This window comes from Phaenicophaeus curvirostris, chromosome 1, assembly GCF_032191515.1.
Source record: "Phaenicophaeus curvirostris isolate KB17595 chromosome 1, BPBGC_Pcur_1.0, whole genome shotgun sequence".
In the NCBI taxonomy this organism is placed as follows: domain Eukaryota; kingdom Metazoa; phylum Chordata; class Aves; order Cuculiformes; family Cuculidae; genus Phaenicophaeus; species Phaenicophaeus curvirostris.
In genome coordinates, this window is record NC_091392.1 from 110,960,319 (window position 1) to 110,987,745 (window position 27,427).

General features: G+C 38.8%; 2 protein-coding genes across 5 annotated transcripts; one reads left to right on the forward strand and one right to left on the reverse strand.

Moving 5' to 3' along the window:
- Positions 1 to 270: 270 nt before the first annotated feature.
- RWDD2B (RWD domain containing 2B) lies at positions 271 to 5,318 on the reverse strand. 4 transcript variants are annotated; one of them, XM_069870812.1, is made up of 6 exons: positions 5,243 to 5,318; positions 3,510 to 3,728; positions 3,363 to 3,430; positions 2,580 to 2,656; positions 2,291 to 2,495; positions 271 to 1,577 (listed from the first exon to the last, which is right to left on the reverse strand). In XM_069870812.1, the coding sequence occupies exons 2-6, from the start codon at positions 3,714 to 3,716 to the stop codon at positions 1,340 to 1,342; spliced, it is 795 nt and encodes a 264-aa protein (XP_069726913.1). In that variant the 5' UTR covers positions 3,717 to 3,728; positions 5,243 to 5,318; the 3' UTR covers positions 271 to 1,339. The 4 variants fall into 4 exon arrangements, with proteins under 4 accessions (XP_069726913.1, XP_069726904.1, XP_069726895.1 ...); XM_069870803.1 differs by adding an exon at positions 4,794 to 4,913 and having other exon boundaries at positions 2,291 to 2,656; positions 5,243 to 5,286; XM_069870794.1 differs by having other exon boundaries at positions 2,291 to 2,656.
- USP16 (ubiquitin specific peptidase 16) lies at positions 5,052 to 26,739 on the forward strand. The gene is made up of 18 exons (XM_069870781.1): positions 5,052 to 5,190; positions 7,991 to 8,086; positions 10,510 to 10,688; positions 11,338 to 11,441; positions 13,547 to 13,650; positions 15,428 to 15,609; positions 16,515 to 16,607; positions 17,287 to 17,417; positions 17,769 to 17,856; positions 19,417 to 19,495; positions 20,386 to 20,477; positions 21,281 to 21,337; positions 22,371 to 22,532; positions 23,140 to 23,794; positions 24,495 to 24,589; positions 25,748 to 25,834; positions 26,138 to 26,294; positions 26,403 to 26,739. Exons 2-18 carry the CDS (start codon positions 8,029 to 8,031, stop codon positions 26,525 to 26,527), a joined length of 2,448 nt encoding a protein of 815 aa, XP_069726882.1. The 5' UTR covers positions 5,052 to 5,190; positions 7,991 to 8,028; the 3' UTR covers positions 26,528 to 26,739.
- The last annotated feature ends 688 nt before the right edge of the window (positions 26,740 to 27,427 follow it).

Here is a 27,427-nt window from a genome sequence, read left to right on the forward strand (position 1 = left end):
GAGGAGTCGTGGATGCCCTCTTCCTGGAGGTGTTCAGGGCCAGGCTGGATGAGGCTTTGAGCAGCCTGATCCAGTGGGAGGTGTCCCTGCCTATGGCAGAGGGGTTGGAACTGGATGATCCTTAAGATCCCTTCCCACCCAAACCATTCTGTGGTTCATTCTGTGATTTCATAGTGGCCAAGGTCCAGTTGTGAAACACAACATTGATAAGATAGACTTAAAATGTCCTTAAACTTTGTACCCGTCAATAGATCTTACAAGCACAGAGACTTCAAACATATCACGGGTCCTTTATTTATCCAAGGTATTCTTGTACCCTTACAAGGACTTAGAGTTTGGGAAAGTTTCAGACAGGCAAATCTGCACTTACTGGATTAAATCACTGGGAATCATCATATTAAAAGGTGTCCCAATCCACACCAGAGATCTGAATGTTAGGAACTGTAGTGGATCTATACAAAAACATAAATCGACATTAGAAGCAACAAATGTCTGCTTTTTATGACAGGTATGTGATTTAGATACAAAAACCAGGAGCAAAGAAACAACATTCATTGATAAAAATTTGTTGAAACCAGATTCAAAAAGGTACACAGCATAATGCACTTTAAATCACTGAACTGCAAACTTATGAACTTGGCAGGGCAGGGATCATTTCACCGGTTTGGAGTGTAGTATCAGGGGCCCCTGTTCTTGCTAAGCTTCTGCTTTTACATGAGTAAACAAACTCGGCTCCACAGCTACAGATGCCGTGGAGCCACCACAACAACTCTCGTACCTGTGTACACGCTTCTACCTACAGAAAATTCTTATGCTTTAGATTAGGCATCCTAGTCCACACTGTTGGCATGGACAAGGTTTTTGTTCCCTCCTTTTTTTTAAAAAATAAAACATTATTTTCCTGGTTTAATATACTTTCAGGTAGAAAGCAGAATAGAAGATTGTTATAAAAAAATCTTCATGTAGTGTATGTAAACAGTAAAAAATAACATAAAAAATCACATTTACCTTCCTGAGATAATCACGCTTCATTTTTGTCTCCTCTTATTCATACATTCATTCACTATAATTCTGTAACTGCCCATAGATTATCGAATGTATTTTCTTTCACTGTAGTTCAGCATGTAACCTAAACATCCTTAAAACCAGGAAGTGCAATGAAGGATTTGTTTACTCGTTTTCATTATTCAAGATTGCACTGAATTGGTTTTTTTTCATTGTATAAACTGTAAATTATTAATTCCCTCTTTGATCAACTGTTGCAGAACAGCTAAGGAATCTGTTACAAGCATTAACTTACAAACACAGGCACTTCAATTTGCAGTGGTCTTCGACCCCTTCAATGCCCTTCAACCCCAAAGTACATTTGAAAAATGTCGGCACATCCTTTTTCTTCTAGGAAATGATACAGCTGCCCTAAATCCATATGATTTCCTCTGGCACCATGTGCATCAAAACATTTTTCTTCCAAAGTGGAGAATTTTCTTTGTTTCTGAATCTCAGCATCTCCTCCACCTTCCAAAGAAACATCTTCTCTGTGCCGAATGAGAATTCTTTTCCACGTTAATCTTCTTACTCTGAAAGCAATTGGAGAAATATGATTCTATCTATACAATAAAGACTGCTTTAGAAATACTATGAAATAGCTGTTATCACAGAAGTCAGTAAATTCCTTTTGTACGTATATCTTGACAAAGAAAATGATTTTCTAGCCAGTCACAGAAATATCACACTGGTACAAACACTCCCATAAGCAGGAGATTCTTTCTTTATATCTTCCCAAGATTCAAAAACCTTGATGTTATTACTCATCAAATAATTGATGAAGATGTGGTTTCAATTTCAGTGGTCATTTTTTCCTCACCTGTGCTAAGAATTGTCATATTCTCATACTCTCCTAGCTGTTGCATCAAATAGCAATGTTCATTTCAGTCTGCAACACCCAGAAGTATAAACCATGGGCGCAGAATGAAACACAAATATCAAGTGATACAACAGCACATATATCTAACATGACCAGAGTACTGTAGTCCATCACTATACAAGTGAAACACAGAGGAAGATAAAACAGGACTAAATGTGCATCCCATGGTTCTAGCAGCTTTGCTTGCTGTAATCAGCAGTACAGTGGATATTCAGAGCTGTGAACACGTTATGATAAACACAAATACTTTGCAGACCTGTACAGACTGGAAGGAGGTTTGATTTCCCACCTTCTGTCCACATGCACAACATCAAAAAAGTAAGATTCTAATCTACTAACGGCATTTAAGTACAAAGGAAAACTAACCTTGACCAGAACTCTTCACAACTGCTTTGTAGACCTTCTACACAAACAACACCTGGTTTCCCTGGCATACAAAACCCTGACAGAGAGAGCTCCTTAGCCCATTCAATAATATTCTTTCTTTTTTGCTTGTTGTAAATGTGATGACTATAGATCCACAATCGAGTGAATGTGACATCTTCTGCCTGCAAGGCATTTGATGTTGTCACTGAGGACGATGAAACCTCTTTGTCAATGTAAGCAACCGCATGGTCTTTAACCCATTCCCTTGCACTCAACATGCAGGGCTCACCACTGCAGTTTTGCATCAAATATGTTTTTAGATCAGAGTTCAGGTGAATCTGCTGAGAGCGGCTTAATAATGATGACCTAAAGGAAAAGAAAAATATAGATGCAGTTGTAATAAGATACAATTTATCATGTTTTTCAAACAGTTGTATTTTAAGCAGCAAAAAAATTATATTTAGATAGTATCCACTTGCTATTGATATTTATGTCATTTTCGTTATGAAAATACCTTAGTAAGTATTTAATTGGTGTGCTAACTTATGAGTTCACATATAGTACTAACAATCTGCAAATCAAAATCAAGAAAAAGTAACCTCAAAAGCAAGTATGGTGACTGAACTAATTTCCTGTAATACACAAATCTACATCTTTAAACAGAAATGTTCAAAAAAAAAAATTCACAGAAGCCTGTGAATAACAGCATTTTGACAAAGGAAGAATAAAACCATTGACTAACTTTTCACTTCTTTAGTTAGTGTTAAGCCTTGCCAAAATGGATAACAGTCTTTCTTCTTGAGCATCACACCTATGAACAGTATCTACATGTTGCCCCATCTGAACAGAAGATGGCACTCCTCCATGTTTTTCCCATTTTTCTTGCTTATTTGCTGAGGACAGCAGAGAAATCACAAATTCGTGGATTTGTTTTTCTTGAACATTTTTAGCCATCGGGCTTAATTTGAAAGTAAGCTGTCAAAAAAGGACAGTTTTTTCCTATTATAACTGTATTTATGTAGTACATCATAGCTTCCAAACTCTTTTATTACCTCTACTTCTAATGCCATACCTCACAGTAATTTCTGGTAGAACAGTTGGATACTTAAATGGTAAAGCACAGGCCATAGAAAATTCCATCTAAAAACAAATGAGAAATGTTCAGTTCAAGTAAACCTTTAAATCCCACAGAAAATAAAAATAAAGGTGTTTACAATACCATAGAGGTGTTAGAGTCCTCTGGCTTTACATTCAGTATAAACTGAACTTTTGAAGATGGCATCTCTGCAGATTCATTTTCAACATAGTGCTTCAGTTCTGCTACTGCCAGCTGGTCAGTTACAATGAACTCTTCCTCATAAGGAAACATGCTGGAGAGTAAATCTAATTCTGAAACTTGTATCTCTGCTTCTTCTCGGTTAGTCATTTCTGTCACTTCCTGAACAAACAAGAAATTTGGGAAGGAAAAGAAAGGGGTTGAATATGGGATAAAGTTCATTAACTACCCCCACATAAACCATAGCAATCTTATAACCAAGCCCACCAAAACTAGCTCATACACGTTGGGCAGACAGGAGCACAAAGATACTCTGATGGTGCTGGCCACCTGAGACCAGCCAGCCCCAGGAGTCATTTTGCAAATACCGTCAGCTACTAGTTCTGCTCCTGAACATGTGAGATTATCAGCTCTCTGTAGGTAGTACTCAAAAAAAAAAAAATTCCTAACTTCTATGGGCAGGAAAGTGTTCTCCCAAAGTAAACAATGATAACTCCTGCTCCCTCTTACGTTTGCTTTATACACGACACAAACTGAAACACAAGCAGCTCTGCCTGAACATCAGGAAACATTTTCTTACTGGAACAGGGCACTGAAACAGGGTGCTGAAGGAAGTTATGGTTTCTCCACCCTTGGGGACACCCGAAAGCCGTCTGGACAGGGTCCTCGGCAACCAGCTCTGGGTAGCTTTACTTGAACAGAGGGGTTGGACCAGATGCCTTTCCAACCCCAGCCATTCTGTCATTCTGTGACTGACCCCAGATGGCACAAGATGCATCAACCAAGCAGATTTCTGTCCCACTGATACAAAAAACGCTGCACATAAGCTCTCTGTGACCCATTTTGGAGTTTTAGACAGCAGCATCCTTTATCAGGGCTGGGCAACACACAGGAGCGATCTCCATCCATCGTGTGCAGCCTCAAGCTCCTCCAGGGGAGGTTTAGGCTGGACATTAGGAAAAAATTTTTCACAGAAAGGGTCATTGGGCACTGGAACAGGCTGCCCAGGGAGATGGTTGAGTCACCTTCCCTGGAGGTGTTTAAGGCACGGGTGGACGAGGTGCTAAGGGGCATGGTTTAGTGTTTGATAGGAATGGTTGGACTCGATGATCTGGTGGGTCTCTTCCAACCTGGTTATTCTGTGATTCTATGAGACAAGAGCTGAGACAGGATGGATTTCCCACTCACATGCACATGGAGCAATGCTCCCAGAAACCTTATACCTACTCTGTTACTTTCCAAGGGCCGATTTTAATGTTGTTATGAACTTCACAGCACTCAGATCTCTCGCTGCTTTGAAGCTGCCAGGAGCTTCGAGCCGCCCCGGTCCTGCTCCCGCCCCCAGGCCTAGGGGGAGGCACGAGGGGAGGCGTGAGTTGCGCATGCGCAGACACATCCCTCCAAGCCCCCCCCACCGCCGCTCCCGGCCCCACAATGCACCGCGCCGGTCCCGGCCCCACAATGCACCGCGCCGGTCCCGGCCCACAATGCACCGCGCCGGAAGCGCGCATGGCACCCGCAGGCCACCGCCGCCCCGCCGCCTGGCGATAAAGGGTGACACCGCCGCGCCGCCCCTGACAGGGAGCCATGCGCCGCCGAGCCGGCCGCCCCGCAGCCCCGGCAGGTGAGGGGTGGAAGTCTGCCTTCCCCCGGTACCGTCGCCGCCGCGCTCCTACCGTTGTCGCCGTCTTCCTTTCCGCGCTCCGCAGGCTGCCTGGGCGCTGCCCATTGGCCGCGGCGCCCGTCAGCCAAGGCGCGCGCGTCGGGTTGGGGGGGTGGGGGGGGGGAATGGGAGCGCGCGCAGAGGCACGTGGGCGGCGCCGGGAACGGGGCGAGGCGGGGCGAGCGCCCGGGCGGCGGGGGCTGAGGGACCCAAACTGCCCCGAGGGGCTTTTCTGGAGTTTAGAGAGAGCGGGCATCCTTCGTCAGGGCTGGGCAACGCCGGGGAGCGATCTGCATCCATCGTGTGCAGCGAGACAAGAGCACGTGGAATAATTCTCCTAGGAACGTTATGCCTGTTCTGTTACTTTCTAAGAGCTGATGTGAGTGTTGTTACGAACTTCACGTCAGTCGTATCCCTCGCTGCTTTGGAGCCGGCTGCAGCCCTGCCTGACCCTGCACTGGGAGTGAGAAAGGCTGCAGACAGAGGGGATGCAGCAGCTCCAGCTGCTCAGCACAGATCCCACTGCGCACAGGACATTATTGGCCCCAAAGAATGAACAGCATCTGGAAAAACTGTTTGAAAGAAAACATCTTATCAGAGAAAGAAAAGATGCTCTCAGAGGGGCATTCTGTCTGAATTTCAGAAAATACAATTACTTAGATGAAACTTTAGCTTAAATTAAAATATTTCACTTTCTGTAATAGTAATTTTTTCTTCTTGTATCAGCTGTGGGGCAGGCTCCCACCATGCCCCAGTAGTTTCCCAGGCTTCCATCTGCTGGTGTTTTTCCCTGGGTCTCCATCCCATGCAGGTGCACTTATAGTCATTTGCAGACTGCTTTTTCTGTACTGAAAGAAGTAAAAGTCAATTACCATGGTGTTTTATTGCTGTAGCTGTTGAGTTCTCCAGCACTTTTCCTCATATGGGCTGTTCTGTGGAGAGGGCTGGTGGAGAGCCTAATGGACAAGTCTATGCAGACAGACATCCACAGTTAGTTCTGGGTGTCTGTGCTGTAGTGGAAAAGACTTTAATGGTTTAGAGTTGTTCATATAAAATCAAGTGTAGCTTTTTTTTTTTTTTCCCCTCCTCTAAATGTGCTAGAAGGAGTTTGTTGGATGGACTGTCCTTTCCTTTCGTAGAATCACAGAATGGTTTGCGTTGGAAGGGACCTTAGAATCATAGAATAACCAGGTTGGAAGAGACCCACCGGATCATCGAGTCCAACCATTCCTATCAAACACTAAACCATGCCCCTTAGCACCTCGTGCACCCGTGCCTTAAACACCTCCAGGGAAGGTGAATCAACCACCTCCCTGGGCAGCCTGTTCCAGTGCCCAATGACCCTTTCTGTGAAGAATTTTTTCCTAATGTCCAGCCTAAACGTCCCCTGGCGGAGCTTGAGGCCATTCCCTCTTGTCCTGTCCCCTGTCACTTGGGAGAAGAGGCCAGCACCCTCCTCTCTACAGCCTCCTTTCTGGTAGTTATAGAGAGCAATGAGCAGTTAAAGCAGTTCCAGATCCCCTGCCAGAGGCAGGGACACCTCCCACTAGATCAGTTTGCTCAAAGCTTCATCCAGCCTGGCCTTGAACACCTGGAGAAACTGCATGCTAACTTGTAAAAGGTGACAATTCTACTCCTGATGAAGTGGCTGCCTACCTGTTAATTAACGGCTGGGTAATCCACCCTACAAGAGTGCTTCAGAATGGTTTTTCCATACAAAAAGGCCTCTGTGGGTATCATGCCTCAATTCTTTCTAGCTTAATTTCTCTCAGATTCTCTTGGGCTGGCCTCATGTTTTGACTGTGGCAGGTCCATGCAGGCAGGTGTTCTCTGTGGCTGATGTGCTGCTCAGTACGTGCTAAGAAATGTTTTTGAGAGGACGGATGTTACAGGTTAGGTCTAGTGCTATACTGACTTGTTTATTTGAAGGGTGGACAGCAGGGTTAGGCCAGCCTGCAAAGTATGTGTAAGACTGCAAAGACTTGATTTTGAAGCCTTTTAGCTTGCATGTTTTCATTGTACCTCGTGTCAGTTTCTTAAGTTTATCTGATCACTTTGTGAGATAAGGCACAGGGGCCACAGACTAGAAGCTAAAAATACTGCACATATGACTATATGTGCAGTAGCCAATTTTTTAAAGGCAAGCACTTGGCTTATGAGTCCGTAGTAGTAGATCGCTCTTGTCTAGAAGGTTTTACAGGCATACCAAATAATAGACCCATCTGAGTTATTTGCTCAGTATGTTGGGAAGTCTATGATAAATATCCTGCACTGAAGAAACTGACAAATCGTGTCTGTCACTATTTTACAGTATTTATAACCTGTGTCAAACTTCATCAAAGATGCAAAGAATTTGCAGTAAGGAAAACTGAAAGAGTGTAATTGCAAAAATACTGGAGTTGTAATTCAGACAAACCCAATTGTTTTTCCTAAAATCTCTATATTATTAGTTGAAGTACAAGTCCTAAAGGCTTATAAGTTTTTTTGGTACTTAAGTTTCTCGCCATGTTCTTTTGTGCAGTGCTTGTGATATAAGGTTTTAAATTATTCTTGTTTTATAATTCACTCTGTGGTCTTGTTTTCTCAACAGTTACACTTGTTTCATGTTAAAGAAGAATTAATTTATTTTCTTTTGAAAATGTCAAATTAAGACAAGTTAATTCATCTCAAGGGACATCTTGGCCTTAAGAATAGTTTATGGCTTAGCAATGAACATATACAACCCACACCTACCTTCTAATTTACTGTTTTTCTTTGCTAGGTGGCTGTTCCATGTAAGAAAAATTACAGACTACAAATATGGGAAAGAAACGCATCAAAGGCAAAACTGTGCAGTCTGAGTGTCTGGATACGCTGGGTATGTGTCCTTAGGGAAGTCTATGGTCCTGATGTTTGTTTTAAGCTCAGAGAGGGCTTGAAAACTCATTAATATTAGAAGGCATTTACTCTAGCTTATGGCTTTGTCTCATTTATAAAGCATGGGTTTCTGTAATCAAAACTGAAGCCTTCCAAGAAGCATTACTTTTTAACTATGCTAGGATATAATAATCCTGTCCTGAAGATCAGAATTGTTTTCTGGTTTACAAGGAACTCGGATATATAGTTCTTTGCTTATACGCAGATTGTATGAAATCATATGAAATTCCTCAGATTATAGAGGGCTTCTAGAGTCAGCTGCTAAGTTTGTCATGATGATTCTAAGTAGCTTTTTCCTACTGAACACTGTGTTACAGAAGGTTCTCACTTCAGAAAAAAAAAAAAAGATTAGCAGCTACCTTAGTACTGGCCTTGGACATCTCAGCTCTCTAGTCACAGTGCTTTTTTTTTTTTTTTTTAAACCCCTGTTCTCTTCTTCACCTTTGGTTCCTTTAGAGAAAATCCCGAATTATAATGTTATCCTTCTGCCTGGATCCATCCACCACCGCTGCCCCCCATGTTGAGATTTTATTTATTTTGCTTACCCTGTTTATTCTAGCACTTGTTTTTCCTTGTGCTGTGTATTATTCTCTTCTACCACCTTGTTGGTATAGATTGTGTCTTGCCCATCTTTTTTTGTTGAGCCTGACTTGGCAAACAAGTTGAGTCATGCTAATTTAACTGGGAGAGAATGCACTTAAATTTTAGTGAAGAAAGTCAGTATGATGGCCTGTTTATTTTAAATTCAAGTCTGCTTTGGTTTCCTGCTTGTCCTGATCTTGTGGTAGCTTGTGTGTCCTATGGCTTTCTAGCTTCTGTTGTCTTTTTTTTTTTTCCCCCCCACCTCTGGAATCAAAACCAATGTCTACTATGACTGCTCATTTTTCTTCAGGGGAAAAAAAATAAATCAATTTTGGTGCAGTTGCTGATGGCATCTTACTGCTTTGGCTAAAAATAGGCTAGCTTACCCTGACCAAGTCTGTAAAGCCACAAAAATAAACTGCAACTGATCATTGTAACTGTACTTTACAGTAGCAGCCTATATACAAAAGGTTTAAACAATGCAATTTTGAATTTGTACATGAAGCTTGTGTTTTTTAAAAGTATTAAAGAATGCATCTAAATATCTATATTTGGCTCTTATTGGCTGTAGCATTTTTACTGTGGTAAAATCCTATCAATTTGGGCAGAGATAGAATGGTAGGAACAAAACTTTTCACCAGTTTCATGCCAAGAAAAGTTTTCTATCTGGAGGCTGTAATCTTGCATATGGTCCTCAAGAAAGATATGTTCAGACCTGTGGTGCTATGAGAGTAGTAACAATAACTTCATAGCAAATAACTTGAGAGTTGAAGTATGTAAACCACTACGTACTTCTTCTCAACAGTAGTTTCACAAAAAGGTGATTTATTTTTTTTACATATTAAAAAGAAATTAAAGAACGCTAAAAGAAAAATGCTGTTTACCGGGTTGTTTGACTTTTCATGTAACTCTGTAGTCAGATATTTAGCCCAGTAGTTGCGAATTTAGACATTTGTAACTATGAACAGTGAAGAATTGTAGGATGATGATGATAATGTCTTAGAAGCCTACCCTGTAAAAAAAAAAAAACAAAACCCAACCCCAAACTTGAATCTTGAAACTTAGTAACTTGAATCAATTCGCATATTCATTGTCTGTCAATCCAACAACCCTATAAGTGAAACAAAAAAAAGAAGTAAGATAATTAAACTCCTAATAGTAGCTCATAGCAACATATGCCTGTTCTCAGTGTAACCATTCTTAATAGAGTTTGCTGAAATACGTGAGATTCGCACCAGGCCCAGAAGGTACAGCTCCAGGTAGGACGTAGTATTGTAATGCGGGGTGATAACGATATAGGTAGGATGACCCTGCCATTCTTTTTTTACCATAGTCTGCTGCACAAGGCAGCTCAGCTGGAAGCATAACCTTCATAATCTCCACTTGTGTAGGACAGCTGAGTGCTGCCTTGGTGATGGGAAGCTGTGACAGTGAGCTGTGGCTGCTTCCTGGGAGGTGTAGGAATCGTAATACCACAACAATAGAAGCTCACAGACTAGCACAGTAGGTAAAAAAAAGTTTTGTCAAATCATCTGGCTAGATGTAGATTTGAAAGAGAGGTTTTTTTAGTAATGCAATAGTTTAGGATGCAGCAACTGTATCCCTGGATTGCAGATAGGGGAAACAAAGGGTTTCTTTCTGATACATCTGCTAATTTGTCAATATTTCTTTGGCTCTAGAAAGGCTATCCTAGCTTCTTGATTGCTGTCTGTGTCTTTGAAGCCCAAAAACTTTCACATTTGTTAAAACACCTACATCCTGTTTGTGCTTTTTATTTTGTAGAACCAGTGTGCAAGCATATTCGTAAAGGACTGGAACAAAGTCATTTGAAAAAAGCACTGCTGAATGTGGAATGGCACGTTTGCCAGGACTGCAAGACGGACAATAAAACACAAGAGAAATCTGAGGAGGAGACTGATGAAAGCCCTTCAATATGGTTATGTCTAAAATGTGGCCATAGGGTATCTCTTGTTTTGTTGTTAATTTGTCTTAATATCTGTCAATGCCTCATAATATAGAGGAACAAGAGAGCTTCTAATTAAATTATATCTTCTATTTTTTTGTATTTTCAATGTGGTGTTTCATGAATTATTTGATGTGCTTTAGTGTGATAAAAATGATGTCTGCTCTGAATTGCAAATGAAGTACTTAGAAGCTTGGCACAAAGGCATTTAGCAGACTTAAGGCTAAAACACCATCAGTAGGACTTACTTTCTAGAAAGTCTGAATTATTTTGCTAAGAAAAATAAAATTTCTGTTAGTGTTACTAATTTGTGATTTTTTACAGTAATATATTGTGTTAATATTAGTTAAACTTAAAACTATGCATGCTGAGGAGGTTTTGGGTTTCTCCCGTTTCATTCTTCAAGCTCTTCAAACTTGAATTTACAAACTGTTTGGTACCCAAGCAACTTTATAATTATTCTGCTCCCAGTAAGTTACTTTTTTGTCTGCAGGAGTGTCTTATAATAGAGAACCATCTGGTCATCCTACTTATTTTAACATAATTAATCAGTTTTCATTTTAATGTTTTGTTTATACTCTGAATTTATGTATGTTTCATTGATAGTCAACTGGATTTTGTGACACTTCTGGTTATCAACATTATAGGGCTGTGGCAGAAATTCTCCAGAACAGCATGCTTTAAAGCATTTTACCACGCCGAGATCAGATCCCCATTGTTTGGTTCTCAGTTTGGACAACTGGAGTGTGTGGTGAGTTTGTCAGGCAACACTTCTAAGACATAGCTAGAGGGCAACAGAGACTGGGGGTATAACTGGCATTTTCTTTGTGATTTCTAGGTCTTACCTCAAGTGTAAAGCATTTCCACACAATTCCCAGCAGTCTGAGATTTACTGGATAAATTTTACTTGTAATACATATAACTAGAAAATTTTCATAATTGAAGTTGAAATAAACCAACTACTAAATGCTGTTGACTTCATACTTTACTGCTTTTGCTGGATCACAGTAGTGACGTGTAGAAACTTAGGTCCTTATGTACCTCTAAATCTTAACTTCTGGCCTTGGGAGAAGCTACTTGCTGATGCAGAGTTAGCAACAAGTTTATTTTCCCAATAAATGTGTGCTTCTTAACTATGCATACGGTATTAAGTAGTCAACTGTAGAATTCCAAGATGTTACTGGATCAATCCATGCAAATACCATCTCTCTGGGAGTATTTAATTTTCTTAAATTCTCCTGAAAGGAATATTCGTAAAAGGAATAGCACGTTACTGTTTAAAGGGAAACCTTACTTTTCCAAACTGTGCCATACAGAAATACTGTGCCTTGAATAGAGTTTTCAGTTTGCTTTGTAACCTTTCTTTAGGCTTATTACTTGTCATTATGTTAATTTTATATAACATAATTTTTTTACTTAATAATATCTAACATTTATGTGCAATAATAAGTGTTTTTATTGAACTCTAAAATGGAAATAGACGTTAATAGCATGTATTGCTAATGAACTACTGAACTTATTTTTGTTAATTAAAGCCAAAAGCCTTTTTTATAAGGAACTATTAATGCTATGAATAAATGAGTAAATTTCTCTGTCTGAAATTGGCCTTGAATAATACCTTTAAATGGTTAAAATAAAAAGTTTTAAACATGGAGAGACAAGGGAGACTTGTAGGAATTCATTAAGTTCTGCTCTTTTGGGGTTACAAGTGCTGTTGTGCCAGTGTTACTTACCAGTTGGATCTACTTAATGTTTCCCCCACAACTGGTTTTACAGCCATCATTGTAAAAGCTTCTTTCCATTCCCTTGATTCCTTCAGGGCTTCCCATAAAAATTTTTGATGGATGAAAGGTTATGGTGTTAAAAATTGCCAATGAAGTAACCATCATTTGCTATTCCAGGAGTAAGAATACCTACTTTTTATTATAAAACAAACAGATGATGAATACATACTCAGAGATCCAAAGATTGGGCAGTTTTTTCCCATGAGACGTGAATAAATTTGAAAATCGCAGCTAAATTGAAGAGTGCTAGAGATTTAGGGAAGCACTTTGCTGCAGGTTTCTGCCACTTGTAGTATCAACAAATAGGGTCTCATTTAGGGTAATCCTGAAATCTGCTAAATGCATTTGTGCCTAAGAACTGTAATTGGTATGTTTCAAAGTGCAGAATTATTTGCATTCTCTTCAATGCTTTTTGTCACCTCTTCAGGGAATTGATTGGGCAGAACTACAGAATTGGTACATACAACTCTCCTTCAGCTGGATGCGTTCGAGCAGAATTTTACTCTTACTTGCACCTTTGTCACAGTAGCTTCTCTCACAGTTTCATTTAAAACAGATTTTGGCCTAACCACACGCTTCTTTGTTCAGAAAGAGAATATAGAGATTTACATCAGCAATAGAAGAGCAAATCAAATTGTGTGGGTTTGATGGAGAACACCAATTTATTTCTTAAGCAATTTGATTGTAATGAAGTACTTGATTGGCTAAAATGCTCAGCGCGAAATTCACAAGTTGTTTCCTTTAGGGCCTGATTTCTTAGTTTCTTGGCTTTGGCAAAATTTTTCCTGCATTTATTTTTCTTGCAGACCAGGTTTCTAAGCACATCTTCTAAAGGTCTAATTTAAATTTGTAAATTGCAGCCTCCAGTCACTGAAATAATTTGGTAAAGATAGTTTTAAAATGTTTTGTTTTCTTGATCAGAAAAATGATTGAAGTCTAAGACTTCTAAATCTTAAAATGAAACTCATATATGGATTGCATGAAATGAGCAAATAGTTAAGGATTTTTAAACAACAGAGAAAACAGAGGATTAATTGTTTTTCTTGGGGGGGGTGGGGCTTGGCGGAGACAGGTGCTACATATGCGATAATGAGGTCCCATACACCACTTCAACCCGACTGGGTCAGACTGTGGATTATATTAGAAAACAAGTTTGTACTGACTCATCACATACAGGTAAGTAACTTTAATATACATACAGTAAATCAGAAAGTCTCTTAAATGTAGGAGACAGTTCTGTAAATCAAGAATGTACATTGAATTATATTGGGATTTTTGAAGCATCTTATGATAAATTTAAAAAAATAAATCCTTCCCCTTTTTTCTTTGTCGGGATTCTGATAGTGTAAGTAACATCCTAGCCCATGGGCCTAACTTTTTCCTCAATGTAAAGCTTTAAAGAAATACAGGAAGAAGAGGGAAAAAAGCCAATGTTACTGTCACTTTTTTTTTTTAAATTGTGATGTATGCTTGTTCTATAAGTAAGGAATTGACTTTCAGTACTTAGTGCTGTGTTTATTCATCAGTATTGCTCAGTCTGTCTGAGTTTGGGTTTTTTGTAAAATATTTTTGTAGGTATTTGTGAACGTGTCAGTTGGAATGACTAAGTCTCCAGCTGTTACAGCACATTTCCCAGTGGAAGGAGTGTAGAAGAGGATTTGTCTGCTGGTTCTGTACGCTTAGTATAGGTAGACGTACTACATTCAGAACTCTCTAAAATAGTGTGTTCACCTGCAGAAAGTGGTTGTTTAAAAGGAAACAAACCCTGCAAAATGCCCCAGTTTCCACAAGGGCAAAAGTGTTCCTGTACAAGGCATTTCTGCTGGAAAATTTGGAAGAATTTGCCTATCAATGTAAATGCTATAACGTACAACTATGAAAAACTCCACCATTTGACTCAAGTCAAATCCTAGGCGCCTTGGAAAATAGATCAAAAACATCCGGCAGTGGCAAGGGGCTGTCTGTGAGTGTTTGTTCAGGAAGCAGCTGAGGCTTTCACACAGGGGCCAGGAACTTCCAGGGGTTTTGGTCTGTCGTTGCCTAGTACATACTTTGTCTAATGTTTGAACTTCACATTAGTTTCCAGAATGTTCTTCTTGGGTTTGAGCTGGAAAATGGATGAATACCTGGGTGCAGTTGTTGTCTGTTTCAGGTGTTCCATCTGTGTGTCTATCCAGCTGTTTCTTGTCCATCTGTAAAGATTGTATTGCCTGGTTTCTTTGCTTTATATGAGCTGACATTACTTTAAAATTAATCTTGGCCCACAGCCATATTATCAGACACCTTATCAATAGTAGACTGCTGAACTGGCAGAACCAGTGTGAACGTTTTTCTGAATACTACCTGGAATTCCCTTGCAGCTTTATTAAATAGGTCATTGATATTTTCAACTATACACCAAAGTAATTTTGGGGAAAAATCTCTTGAAAAATGTAAGTCTTCCAGTTTTGTCTCTTTAAGTTCATGAAATGAACGTGAGAATGCTTTGTCAATGGGAGGCTTCTGCATTTCATTTCAGACAACAGTGCTGTGTCAAAAGGGGTATTATCTTAGATGCCATCTTTTTGGACGGTATATGAAGCCCTGACATAAGCGATTTGCAACAGGAATGAAATTTCAGACAACACATACAGAGTTTCAGAGATTGTTGGCATGAATGGCTTGTGGGCCAAGTGGCATGTTTGAATTGTATGCTGATCTGAAATGGCATTTCAGGAGTTTCTTGGGTTTTGTTGTTGTTACTGGAGTATTTTTGTTGATTTGTTTTGTTTCTTTAACTCCTGTTACCCAGACAGTTTATGAACATAAACCAGAAGTATTAAGTTTATATGATTATATAATTAGCATATGTTTGCTTTAAGTTTTGTAGATTGCTGCTGCCTATAGTAACTGTTTCCTAGCCTATTCCCTGTTACAGTGTTAATATGTGGTATGTTTGGTTTTATTATTTCAGTAACAAAACAACAAGAGAACAAAGAATTTGAAAATAAAAAAGTAGAGAAAGACAGTAAAAATGAGCAAGAAAAAGAAGTCTCGCTTAAAGAAGAGAATTCTCATTCAAGTGCTAACTTGGAAGTGACTGTGAAAGGACTTAGTAACTTGGGGAACACATGTTTCTTTAATGCAGTGATGCAGGTATGTTAGTTATTGCTGCTCTTTAAAAATTTGGAATCGAAACGGGGTGGGGTGGGAGAGACTAACCCACAACAACCCCCTCCAGTGTTGTACAATGACACAATTAGAATGTGTTTGGGTTTTTTCTACCAAGAACAATGCGTTCATTCTAAAAATAGTCTCTTAGCCCAGAAAAGTATGAAGGAATAGAGCTGCAGGTTCAGACTTGCTCTAATGGAAGACATAACAAACTGCCCTGTCTTTGAGGGACAGCAGCTTTCACTGATACAGATTAAGCAATCTCAACACCCTAGTTTAGTCAAAAAAGATAAAATAGTCTGGTGTATCACCCTTGCTGAGTGCTTTGAATATAAGATTAATAGCCAAAGATAATGGATTCTTACTGAAACAGATGTCCCTTTCAGCAACAGGAAATCAAATAAAAGTAAATATTAACAGGGCAAGCCTATTGCATTGCTGTTTTATAGGTCATGCTCAGCTGAGAGGTGTTTGGATAGAATAAACTTGCTATTTCGTGTGTATTAAAACTTGCCTGCGATCTTGTGCTCTTTGAAGCTCTTGATACTGAAGCTTTACTCACACAAAACTTCTACTGGACTTGCAAGTTTTAGTAAACTGATCTTTGTTTTAAACCAAACAAATACGCATACTGCATTTTGATTTTTTTTTAGAAATACTGTAGCAAATAGACTGTCAAAAGACGAGTCTTTTGTCAGAAGATCTGTAATGTGTATAGAGGACACTTGGAAGTCCTATTAGCTGAATGGAATGTACCTTTAACTGTTAAACACTGATAGAATTTTCAGAGTGGTAGTTATTGTTCTATTTCTGTGTTGGGAGAAATAAATTACTACTAATCTGTCCTCTTGCTCCCCAGTTACCAATCAATTTTTTATGTTCTACAGAATTTATCACAAACTCCAGTCCTGAGGGAGCTGCTTAAAGAAGCTAAAATGCCTGGCATGACAGTTAAAATTGAGTCACCTGAGTTATTCATGGTATGTATGCTTTGATCTCCATAGTGTTTCCATCCTTCCAATCCTTAAAAGAAACAAGCAGTACTCATGTCTGGATTTTTAAGCTGTTTCAGCTAAATGCTAACAAGGTTAAGTTGTAAATTCAGTGGGAACTTCACCACTGACCTCAGTATGGCTGCTTCTGAAGTCAGCAGAGGTCTTTTATTCAAACTGTGATTCAGTAGTCTTAAGCATTAGTTGTCATCAAAGGAGTACTTACATTATAATTAAGTTATTTAAAGGATGAAAATGTATAACTTTTGTTATAGTGTCACTTGTTTAAATGCAAAATAGGAAACTAGAGAATGTCTGCAGTGCTGGCTTAAATAATGCACCTGTTGTTGCAGTTAAGTATTTGGATGGGAAAGGTGGGTTGTGCATTTTAAGAAACTGATTTTTTTTCCTAAAAAAGCAAGATATCCAGAGTTGCAACAAAGCAATAAATAAATTATTTTTAGCCTAGTGGTTTAGTACCATCTCATTGGAAAGCATGTATTGCTTGTTTTGGTCAAGTTAGCTTATTGCCAGTATGGAATTTTCTGTGTCCCTTTTATAATAATGTTTTCAAGAATTGAAGTGTATCCATAAAGAAGAAACTTAATCCAGAAGGATCTTTCACCAAAATAAGGCAAAACAACTTTGTTGCTTTTGTTTAAAACAGGAGCCTCAGCTGATAAAACTGGATCAGCCAGGTCCTTTGACATTAGCCATGTATCAGTTCCTGACAGAAATGCAAGAGACAAATAAAAGGGTAGTCACTCCTAAGGAACTCTTTGCTCAGGTTTGTAAAAAGTGAGTATCAGTACAACAGCATGTCTTAGTATGAAAAAGATGTCCGTTCTTTAAAAAGGTCATTTTTTCCCTTTTTTCTTAAGTTCACATCACAGCATATAAAATTTGTGTAATAATTAAGTTTTGAAAGATGAGGATAAAAACCAAAATACAAATTAATAGAAGTTAAAAGATTTAGTGATGTATTATGATTAGCTAGGTTCATGTTTTTAGAAAATACCATCTGTAGACACTTGTTACTTCGATATACATACGTACTCAAGTCTTTGTCCTTTTGTCTAGAATGAATAGTTTTTACTTCGTCTATCTTCAGGTTCAGTTACAGTTTATAATTGTTGTTTCACTTAACAGGGCAATAAGATTTAAAGGTTATCAGCAGCAAGACAGTCATGAATTGCTTCGTTACTTACTTGATGGAATGAGAGCAGAAGAAATCCAGGTGAGTGTGAACTTCATAGTTGTGCATACATTTCTTTGTCATACCCCAGACCAAGACTTGCTCCTCTGTTGAGGGGAGAAAGAATGTTCACTGTGAAATGAGTTGGTCCCTGTAGAGTGGTTTGTGCTACCCATGGCCCTTAGTTGAAGCAGATTAGCAAAAGAACTGTAGAACCAGGCAGCCTCTAGGCAGTAGGGTTGTGAAGGAGCGACTATGGCTATTGCTGTTTTCATTTAACAAACTCTTCAAGGAGAGAAGTTTTTTTCCAGCCTGTATCTCTTACATATGTTGCATGCATTGTTTAAGTTTCTAAAATAATCAAGTAGAAAAGTTGAGTTTTGCCTGTGCTGAAGTTTTTTTTGTTAATTCAGCACTTCCAGTAGAAGTGTTGTTTGTACTTCAGAAATAGATTGACTTATCCAAATCTGAATAAATAAAAATAATAAATAAATAAATAATAAAATTTCTGAAATGTGTGAGACTTCAGTTGAAGGAAGTCCGTGATTTTTTTTGCTGCTTTTAATTAGGGAAAGTGTCATCCTTAGACTGGTTTTCTTACACTGGCATGAGGTTTAACAAGGCCAAACGCCGGGTCCTGCACTTGGGGCACAACAACCCTGTGCAGTGCTACAGAGTAGAAGAAGAGTGGCTAGAAAGCTGCCCGAAGGAGAAGGAGCTGGGGGTGTTGGTTGACAGCAACTGAGCATGAGCCAGCAGTATGCCCAGGTGGCCAAGAAGGCCAATGGCATCTTGGCTTGTATCAGAAACGGCGTGACCAGCAGGGCCAGGGAGGTTATTCTCCCTCTGTACTCGGCACTGGTGAGACCGCTCCTTGAATACTGTGTTCAGTTCTGGGCCCCTCACCGCAAGAAGGTTGTTGAGGCTCTGGAGACTGTGCAGAGAAGAGCAACGGGGCTGGTGAAGGGGCTGGAGAGCAGGTCTTATGAGGAATAGCTGAGAGAGCTGGGGTTGTTTAGTCTGAAGAACAGGAGGCTGAGAGGAGACCTCATTGCTTTCTACAACTACCTGAAAGAAGTTGTGGAGAGGGGGGAGCTGGCCTCTTCTCCCAAGTGACAGGGGACAGGACGAGAGGGAATGGCCTCAAGCTCCGTGAGGGGAGGTTCAGGCTGAACATTAGGAAAAAATTTTTCATGGAAAGGGTCATTGGGCACTGGCAGAGGCTACCCAGGGAGGTTGATTCACCTTCCGTGGAGATGTTTAAGGGACTGGTGGATGAGGTGCTGAGGGGCATGGTTTAGTGTTTGATAGGAATGGTTGGACTCAATGATCTGGTGGATCTTTTCCAACCTGGTGGTTATATGATTCTGTGAAATACTAATTGCAACTTTATGGTTGCAGGCTTGTTTCTCCGCTGGTTATTTGTTTAATATCTGCAGGAACTACCTTGTGTCTCAACAGGCATTTGTGGTATTTGTATTGATTCTTTTAAATGGTGAAGAATAAACTTTTTTACTCCACCTGAAATATTATGTAAAATGAACTAATTAACTGAATTAGCTTAGGAAATTGTACAGTGTGGATTTGTTTTAAAAATTTCAGCAAATCAGTGTTGGAATACTGAAGACGCTGACTGACTCTAATGAACAAAATGAAGAAGAAATTAAAAAGAAAATTAAAGGTAAATAAATTACATTTTACTGCTGTGATAATTTAAAATTCTTTGTTTTATTGAAGTACACAAAGTAATACTAATAATATAAACTAAAAGAAATATGCTGAATTGTACAATGTTATGCCTTCCTTGAAGATGTGTGTCTAAAATATAAAGCTCAGTAGCATTAGTTTATTTATTTAAATGTTTTAATGAGCATGGTGGCATTTCTTTCTTAAAAGCGTAAGAGACTTCATTCTACAGAGAGTATACTTTAAAATGTTTGTGTAGTGTTTAATGATTCAATTGTTATTGAAGAAATTAAAGTATTAGCACATGACTGTAATGACTCATTCAGTCCTAATAGTCCATTGTTAATTAACAGTGGTATAAAAATACCAAACAGTGATCAGAAGAACTTTTAAACTTTTTGGGCATTATTTAGGTTAGAAGATAAAAAGCAATTTATATGCAGACTGTGCTACCCTGAAAATAAAACTTGAGGAAATGGGTTTTGTTTGTAGGGCACCTATACAGACAAAATTCATGCTTGTTTTTTAGGTTCAGACAGTTGTTGGGTTAAGTCCTGAGAGAAAACAGGAACTTTTACTGGGATGCAGTGCTTCTGAGAAAACAGGGAACGCGTTTGAGTTGAGAAATGTGGTAAAAGGGTGGGTTTAGTCAAACTGTCTTCTGCAAATGCTTTTTCACCCCCATTCTTCTGATACATGAGGAAAAATCTTAATTTAAGAATCTTTCTGTACTTCCTGTGGAAACTAGAATAGGACAACATGTTCCATCATGCATCTTTTCTGTACTGTATTCCCTTTTTTCATTTGGTATGCCAGAACTGAACTTCTTGCTGGTATATTATGTGTAATATCATTAACTTGAGTATATGCTTTGTCAATTCTCAGAATATGAAAAGAAAAAGGGAGTTCTAAGTTTTGTAGATCGAGTCTTTGGTGGAGAATTAACCAGTACGATAATGTGTGAGGAATGCAGAACCGTAAGTAAACTGTCTGCTTTGATACTGCCTTAATGTATCATTTTATACAATATGCAGGAGAACCCAGAAGTAACTGTTAAGAAATTAGTTAAACTGGAGAGGCTTGCTTCAGTTAATACAATCTTAAGAGCTGACTAGGTGCACACTTCTCAGAGGGGCATGGTTTGGCTTGAGTCTTTCTTTCCTTGTGTTATAAAGCTAATCTTTCAGTCGCTTTCAAAAGACTTAAAGAAAAAGAGGCCAGCAACAGAAAGCTGCCTCTGCCAGAATAATTAACTGTCAGATTCCTGGTAAACACCTTCCATTGGTGCAGATCTGTTCTGCTGCCAGCAGTCTGCTGCCAAGGGCCTTTTCCTTTTTCATCAGATGATTAAGTTTTTCTCTTTCCCACAATGGATTGACTATGGCATTGCCAGAAGAATAGTTAAGCAAGAAGGCCTATTGGGATGATGCATCGTGGGAATGAAGTAATTAGTGGTATTAGTGAGAGGACTGGATGAATGTCACAACAGATCGTAGGTATCAATCTCATAAGGCCCGAAGTTGAGTTCTTGCATTCCAGGCCACTAGAAAACTGAAATTTGTAAAAGTGTTTTTTGTTTATTTCTATGGTAATATCTGCTGGATTTTGATCATGCCTAGCTGTTTGTGAAGGTAGATTAGCTGTGTTACATTTGTATGCACATTTATATGCACAAGTGAAAGCATGCATTGAACGCAAGCAAGGCTACATAAAAATAAGCCTTTTGACAGCAAGCCAGACATTTTGAAAAAAATTAAATTGGACTCTTATTCTTTTAAAGGTGTCCTTGGTCCATGAGTCTTTCCTCGATTTGTCGCTTCCCTTATTAGATGATCAGGTAAGATAATTGTACATGCTTGCTTTTCTAGCTTGTTTTTTGTGTACTTACATGAAAACCTGTATCATACAATCATTAGGGAATTAATTTATGCATCTTTATAAATGTGTGTTTTGGAATTTAGAAGTGTAAATTGCCTGAAAGATAGAAGATAAGATTTTCGTGAGTCATTCCTGTAAGTTGCAGCTTATAATTTTTTTCTGAAAAATCACTGGGGAATAATCTACTATGTTCCAATGTTCACTTGCTATTGTAGAAGACTTGAGTTGCAAAGAACAGTGTTACCCAATTCATCTTCAGTGTTGTAAAAATGAGCTAAATTGCATGACAGTGGTAGATGCCTAGTGGTGCTTGAATGGTCTTGGGTTTGAGGATTTTTTTTTTTCCGTTTTACTCCATTTTTCTGCATTGAGTGCAAGATGACTACTCATAATATTCCATTTATTCAATAAAATTAAGCATCGTTAGGGTAGTATGTGAATACTTACTTGATCAGATTTTATTTGAGCTCTTAGACTTTCAAAGTACTTGACTTGTTTTGTGGTTCATATTCTTTATTTGTATGTGTAATACTTGAGACTTGTTATGTAGCAGTGTTCACACAAGCTAATAAGTGAGGGATTATGTTCTTTGCAATAAACACATTTCCTTTTGGCAGAAGCAAACAAATTCTGTGGCAGCAGTTCAACTGAAAATGTCTGTCTTTGTATAAAATGTTACTTTTCAGTGCATGTAATGAGATTTACATTTGTTGGAGCCAAAGGGTCAAGTTGCCCGTTTACATGTTCAGAATTTGGCCCTTGATAGCCTTACTTTTTCATACTGTTTTGTTCTGCAAGTCGTTGTTTCACATGGATTTCCTTTGTTTTGTAAACATGAATGAGTTAGTTGTAAGTTATAGTCACAAAATTTTGTGTCTTGAGCTGAAAACTCAGAAAACATCTCATCCTAACAGTTTTCTTTGGAATACTATTTTGTTATTCAGGACAGTAACATCTCTACTTCTTTGGTTCTGTGGCTTTTTCTTTTTTAGAAAGTAAAAATTACAAATGAGAGAAATGTTAAAAAAAACAAAGAGAAGGAATCTGAAGAGGATAAAAACAATGACTGTTATCTTAAGGAAAGTGATGAGCCTCCTGGTACAAGTAAGCACCTTCAGAAAAAAGCAAAGAAACAGGCCAGAAAACAAGCAAAGGTTGGTTTTGCTAAGTATTTCACTTTTATTAATGAAGTCTTTGCAACTTCTGGTAAAACAAATTTTTTGCTTCCTTGGCTTAAATGGAGAAGGAAGCAAACTGGAATTTCTCCTCACTCAAGTGCATAACTGAAAAAGATCAATTGTAGATACATCTTTGTTATTAAAAAGTTACATATTGTGTTAAAGTTGCTGTGCTTGGAATAAGCTAATATCCAGAGGCACGTGGAATTCTTGTTGCCTGTCTGAAGTAGCATTAATTTGCATCAGACAGCTGTTCTCCAGTCACTGACTATAAGAATATTCACACATCTTTAGAATACAGACATAAGAAACAACCAAGAAAATATAAAATCAATCACTACTTGTATTTTGGAGATGCTGTGTGACAAGGAGCAGTGGGAATGGTATCTGAGTGAGGATATATTCAGTATTGGTTGAATTGATGATCTCTGATTGTTAAATCATAGATTTCCTCCCCCCGCCCCTTCCCACCCTTTGTAGCTGTGGCATGCTATGAAAATTTTGATCAAGAAATGGTAAAAATTGTAAATATTTTAAATTGCCATTTTCTGTGTTCTTATATATTATGTATTCTAATTTGCAGAGCCAGCGCCGCCAGCAAAAACTTCAAGGAAAAGTGCTTCATTTGACAGATATTTGTGCGGCTGAAGAGTCAGAAAAAGATCTCAAGTGTAACCAAGAATCAGAGGCAGATATTAACTCTGAAACTCCTGATACAAAGGAAGAAGAGGAATCGTCAAATGATAGCTGCTTAACTGAAAAAGGCTTAAGTATACAGGGAAATAGTATAGAAGTTCAGAGCATGCATGAAAATCTAGGAGAGACAGAACAAGAGTGTATGGAAAAGGAGGATGTCGTGGATCTCCCAGTGGAAGGCTTAGATTCTCCTATAAAGGTTGTCAATGGCCTTGACAACTTGTCTTTGAAAGATGAGGATGATGAAGATGAAGAGCTTGCTGCTGACTTCTCAAAATTACACTTGGATGCCAATGCTGAATCTGTTAAGAGTACCTTAGGTGACCTTCAAAGTGTTCCCTTCAAGACCCGTGAAGTATCAACTGAAGATCCAGAAACAGCATTTTGTACTCTTGCAAACAGGGAAGATCTGAACCCAGAAGAAGGTTCAATCCATCACTGTCTGTATCAGTTCACCCGTAATGAAAAACTTACCGAGAGCAATAAACTACTCTGTGATGTATGTACACAAAGACATTATGGACCAAAGAACAACATAAAAAGTATGACAAATTATCTTTTAAAACTTTGAATATGTCCTTGTCTGCTGCTTGGGTGGGTAAGGGAGGGAGGGGCTATGTTTCTAAAGTGGTATTTGCAGAAGTTTAGCTTGGATCAGTTGAATTAGTATTCCATTGGTAAATTGCAAGAACCTCTTTCAACACAGATTAATACAAGTTAAGTTCTTAATTGAGCAGAATAGTGGCCCACAAGCTTGGGTAAAGAGTACTGCAGGACTGAAAAAGAGTGAGTAAAGAGGATTGGCTTTGGGTTTGTGGGGAGGGAAAAGGCATTTCAATCTAAAAATTCATTATGTGGATGAACATAGAGAATAGGTGTTTATCAGGTGACTTGCATTTCCTCAAATGTGAAAAGTCTGCTGTGACAGTTCTGTAACAGAAGTTATATTGGTGCTTGCTGAAAAGACCAATAAAAGCTGCATGCAGTTTCTGATTGTGAGTGTTGTAGAGAAGAAGCAAGAAGTCATGCTGCTTGTGCATGACGCTGCTCAGACATGGCGTGAGCAGTTGGTTTTGTGATATGGGATCTGCAAGATGGCAGCTGTTTTACAGTTCATGTTAAAGGGGAATGTTCGGTTGTCACTTGTAGTGAGTGATGTAACAGCCGTAAAAGTGAAAATACAGAAACCCTTAATGTAACACTTGTTTAGATGTTAATCATTGTGTTTTTTCTTTTCTGCAGGTGAAAATAAGTATGTTTATACTAATGCCAAAAAGCAGATGCTAATCTCTCTTGCTCCTCCAGTTTTAACTCTTCACTTAAAGAGGTTTCAACAGGTAAGTAGCAGCCCGTTACTGCAAAATTGTGCATGTATTTAGTGTCAGATGAATATATGGATATGCTCGTAGTACTAGCTCAACTTAAAACTAATGTTAGTGTATTTTCATTTCCTGTAAGCCTATTTTGGTCTGGGATTTTTCCAGAGTTAGAAGGCATCAATGCGCAGTGCTTTTTGTGGTCTTTGAGGAGTTGGGGGGTGTTTTCCTGAAAGAGTATTTCATTAGTTATCTGGAAAACACTGTTTTGTGAGCTCATTTGCAATATATTCTCCCACTATTATTACTGGTTACTGTATTAAGCTGTATCCTAGCATTAATTAACTTCCTGCTGTTACAACGAGTCGTGTACTTCCACATTTCAGCCCAGATAGGATAAGATTCCTTACTAAACAAATAGATCAGTAGAATTGGAAGACAGAGTATTGAGCCTTACTGAGGTGGAGGGGAAGAAAGGAATGGAAAGGAATGCAACTTCAGTCTTATTTATAAATGATACCAAAATGAAGTGGCTTGCCTATTTGTGAGTTGTAGAAAAAAAAATATCACTTAGGGCTTTAGGGTTTCAGTAGAGAAAGAGCAAGGGACAGGGAGTCTTCGAAATTAAAATCTGTTCAATATTTTAGGCAAAATACTTGAAAAATATGGAAGGTGACTTGAAATGAAAAACAATTTCACAGAGAAAACAAATGTATAGCTTGTTCCAAGAGACTAACAAGATGAAGTAACATTTGTCACTTTCTCCTTGTTTTTCCAGTTTGATTATTTGAATAAGGTGGGAATAGAAGTTACATCAGTTACGACAGTATAAGATTAGATCCACAAGCATACTACAGTATCTGAGAAGCAAGAGATGTCCTCATAGTTACATAAGTACATTAGAGCTTATTATTTTTCCACTTTTGCTACCATTAAGTTACCTTAAGAGCAAGTTGAAGAGTCATCTTAATTTGTGCTGCTGTGCAGCCTGTGGGAGCAAAGGGGCCATGCTGGGAAACCTTGGATAGTGCAGAAAAATGTAATGTAAAATGTGTAATGTAAAACTAATTTTCTGCTGCTGAGACTCAAATTGAAACATTTAGTAAGTAAGCATGGTTTTAAGTTTTAATATGCTACATTTTAACATTATGGGGTTTTCTTCTGCTTTGTCTGTTTAAGGCTGGATTTAATCTGCGGAAGGTTAACAGGCATATCAAGTTTCCAGAAGTGATAGACTTGGCTCCTTTCTGTACAGCTAAATGTAAAGTAAGTGGGAAATCAATCAGATTCTCCTTTCACCTGTTACAGTGTGCTTTCACAATTAGGCTCCTTTGCAGAATCTTTGTAGAAACGCTTGTCAAGTGTCAGTTGTTTTGTATGGTATTACAGGATAACTTGTAATTGAGTCAGTGTACTTCTGCTGATAGGTTGATGGAAGCAACTACAAGTGTTAACTACCAGCTTCCCTTTCATCAGCAAGTAAATCAAATCAAAGTGAAGAGTTGATATTCTAGCCTTGTGTTTAAAACCCAGGACCTGACTGATGTAGCTGAACTTGTGCTTTTATAGAACGTGGCTGAAGGGGACACAAAAGTACTGTACTCTCTCTATGGAGTTGTTGAACATAGTGGAACAATGAGGTCTGGGCACTATACTGCTTATGCTAAAATGAGAAGTATGAACAACTGTCTTTCTGATCTTGTCCTTCGAGGGCAATTTCCTCAAGGTAAATTAGAAATACTTTACAAATTTATTTCTTACTTTAGAACAGTACCGGGTTCGATTGTTTCAATTATCTGTAGTAACTTTTACTCCTAAATTCTTCCTTTCACAGCTTTAGAAACTGAACCAGTGAAAGGACAGTGGTTCCACATCAGTGATACCTATGTGCAAGCTGTGCCTGCAGCGAAAGTGCTGAGCTCACAAGCCTATCTCCTGTTCTATGAGCGACTGCTCTAACTCCTCTGAGAAGCCACTTTGTATGTGGTGTAGCCATCTTCAAGGGGTCTAAGAGAAGGCAGAGACTTGCAAATCATGTTTCTAACGTGTTGGAGCTCCTGTATACCACTGCAGGAATACACTATGCTTCTTAGGCACACTGACATGTGGTTAACTTATACTTTTTCCAATGTTTTCACTACTTTTAAATAAAAGTATTTTCAAAATTACAACTTCAAGCTTTTATTGAGTAACTTGAGCAGTGGCACAGACACGCAGCTACTCCCTTTCATTTCCTAGAAGTGTTCTGGATCTTAGTCAGCAACACTTTTGCTTTAAAGGGCCCAGCTATAATTCTGAACTACAGTTATTTATCTCAGCTGTCATCTGTTCCATGTGTATTTTAGAGCTGGCTTCCACACTTAAGAAGCTGTTTCTTCCTATGTGTCTCAGAGCTGAGACAAATTCAGCATCAGCTCTTTCCACCTTTGATTTATGTCCAATAGAGGAGCCCACTGTTTGCACACTCTAGGACTTTGCATGAGAACCTTACTCTAGTATTGTGGCAAGGCTGAGAGATCAGGTCTCTTTCCCTTTCACTTCAAGCACTACAGCTCAGCCTTCCTCCATCAGAAGACTAAGAAAACTAGTCCTGTAAGGACTTGTAACTTTTAAGTTCTCTGCAGGCTCAGTTTCACATAAATAAAATCTTGGCTCCTCCATGCTGGAGCAGCAGCTGATACATTCAGTGCATTTTTCACAGCAACCTTGCCCAGTTTCTCGGTAAGTCTTGTGTGTTCTCATTCCCTTTGCAGGCGGCGGTGGCAGCAGCACTTCTGCAGCTGCCTGCATCAGTATGCCAGTCCTTCTGAAAACTTGCTGAGTTTATTTTTCAGCCACACCAGCAACTGCCTGTAAAGC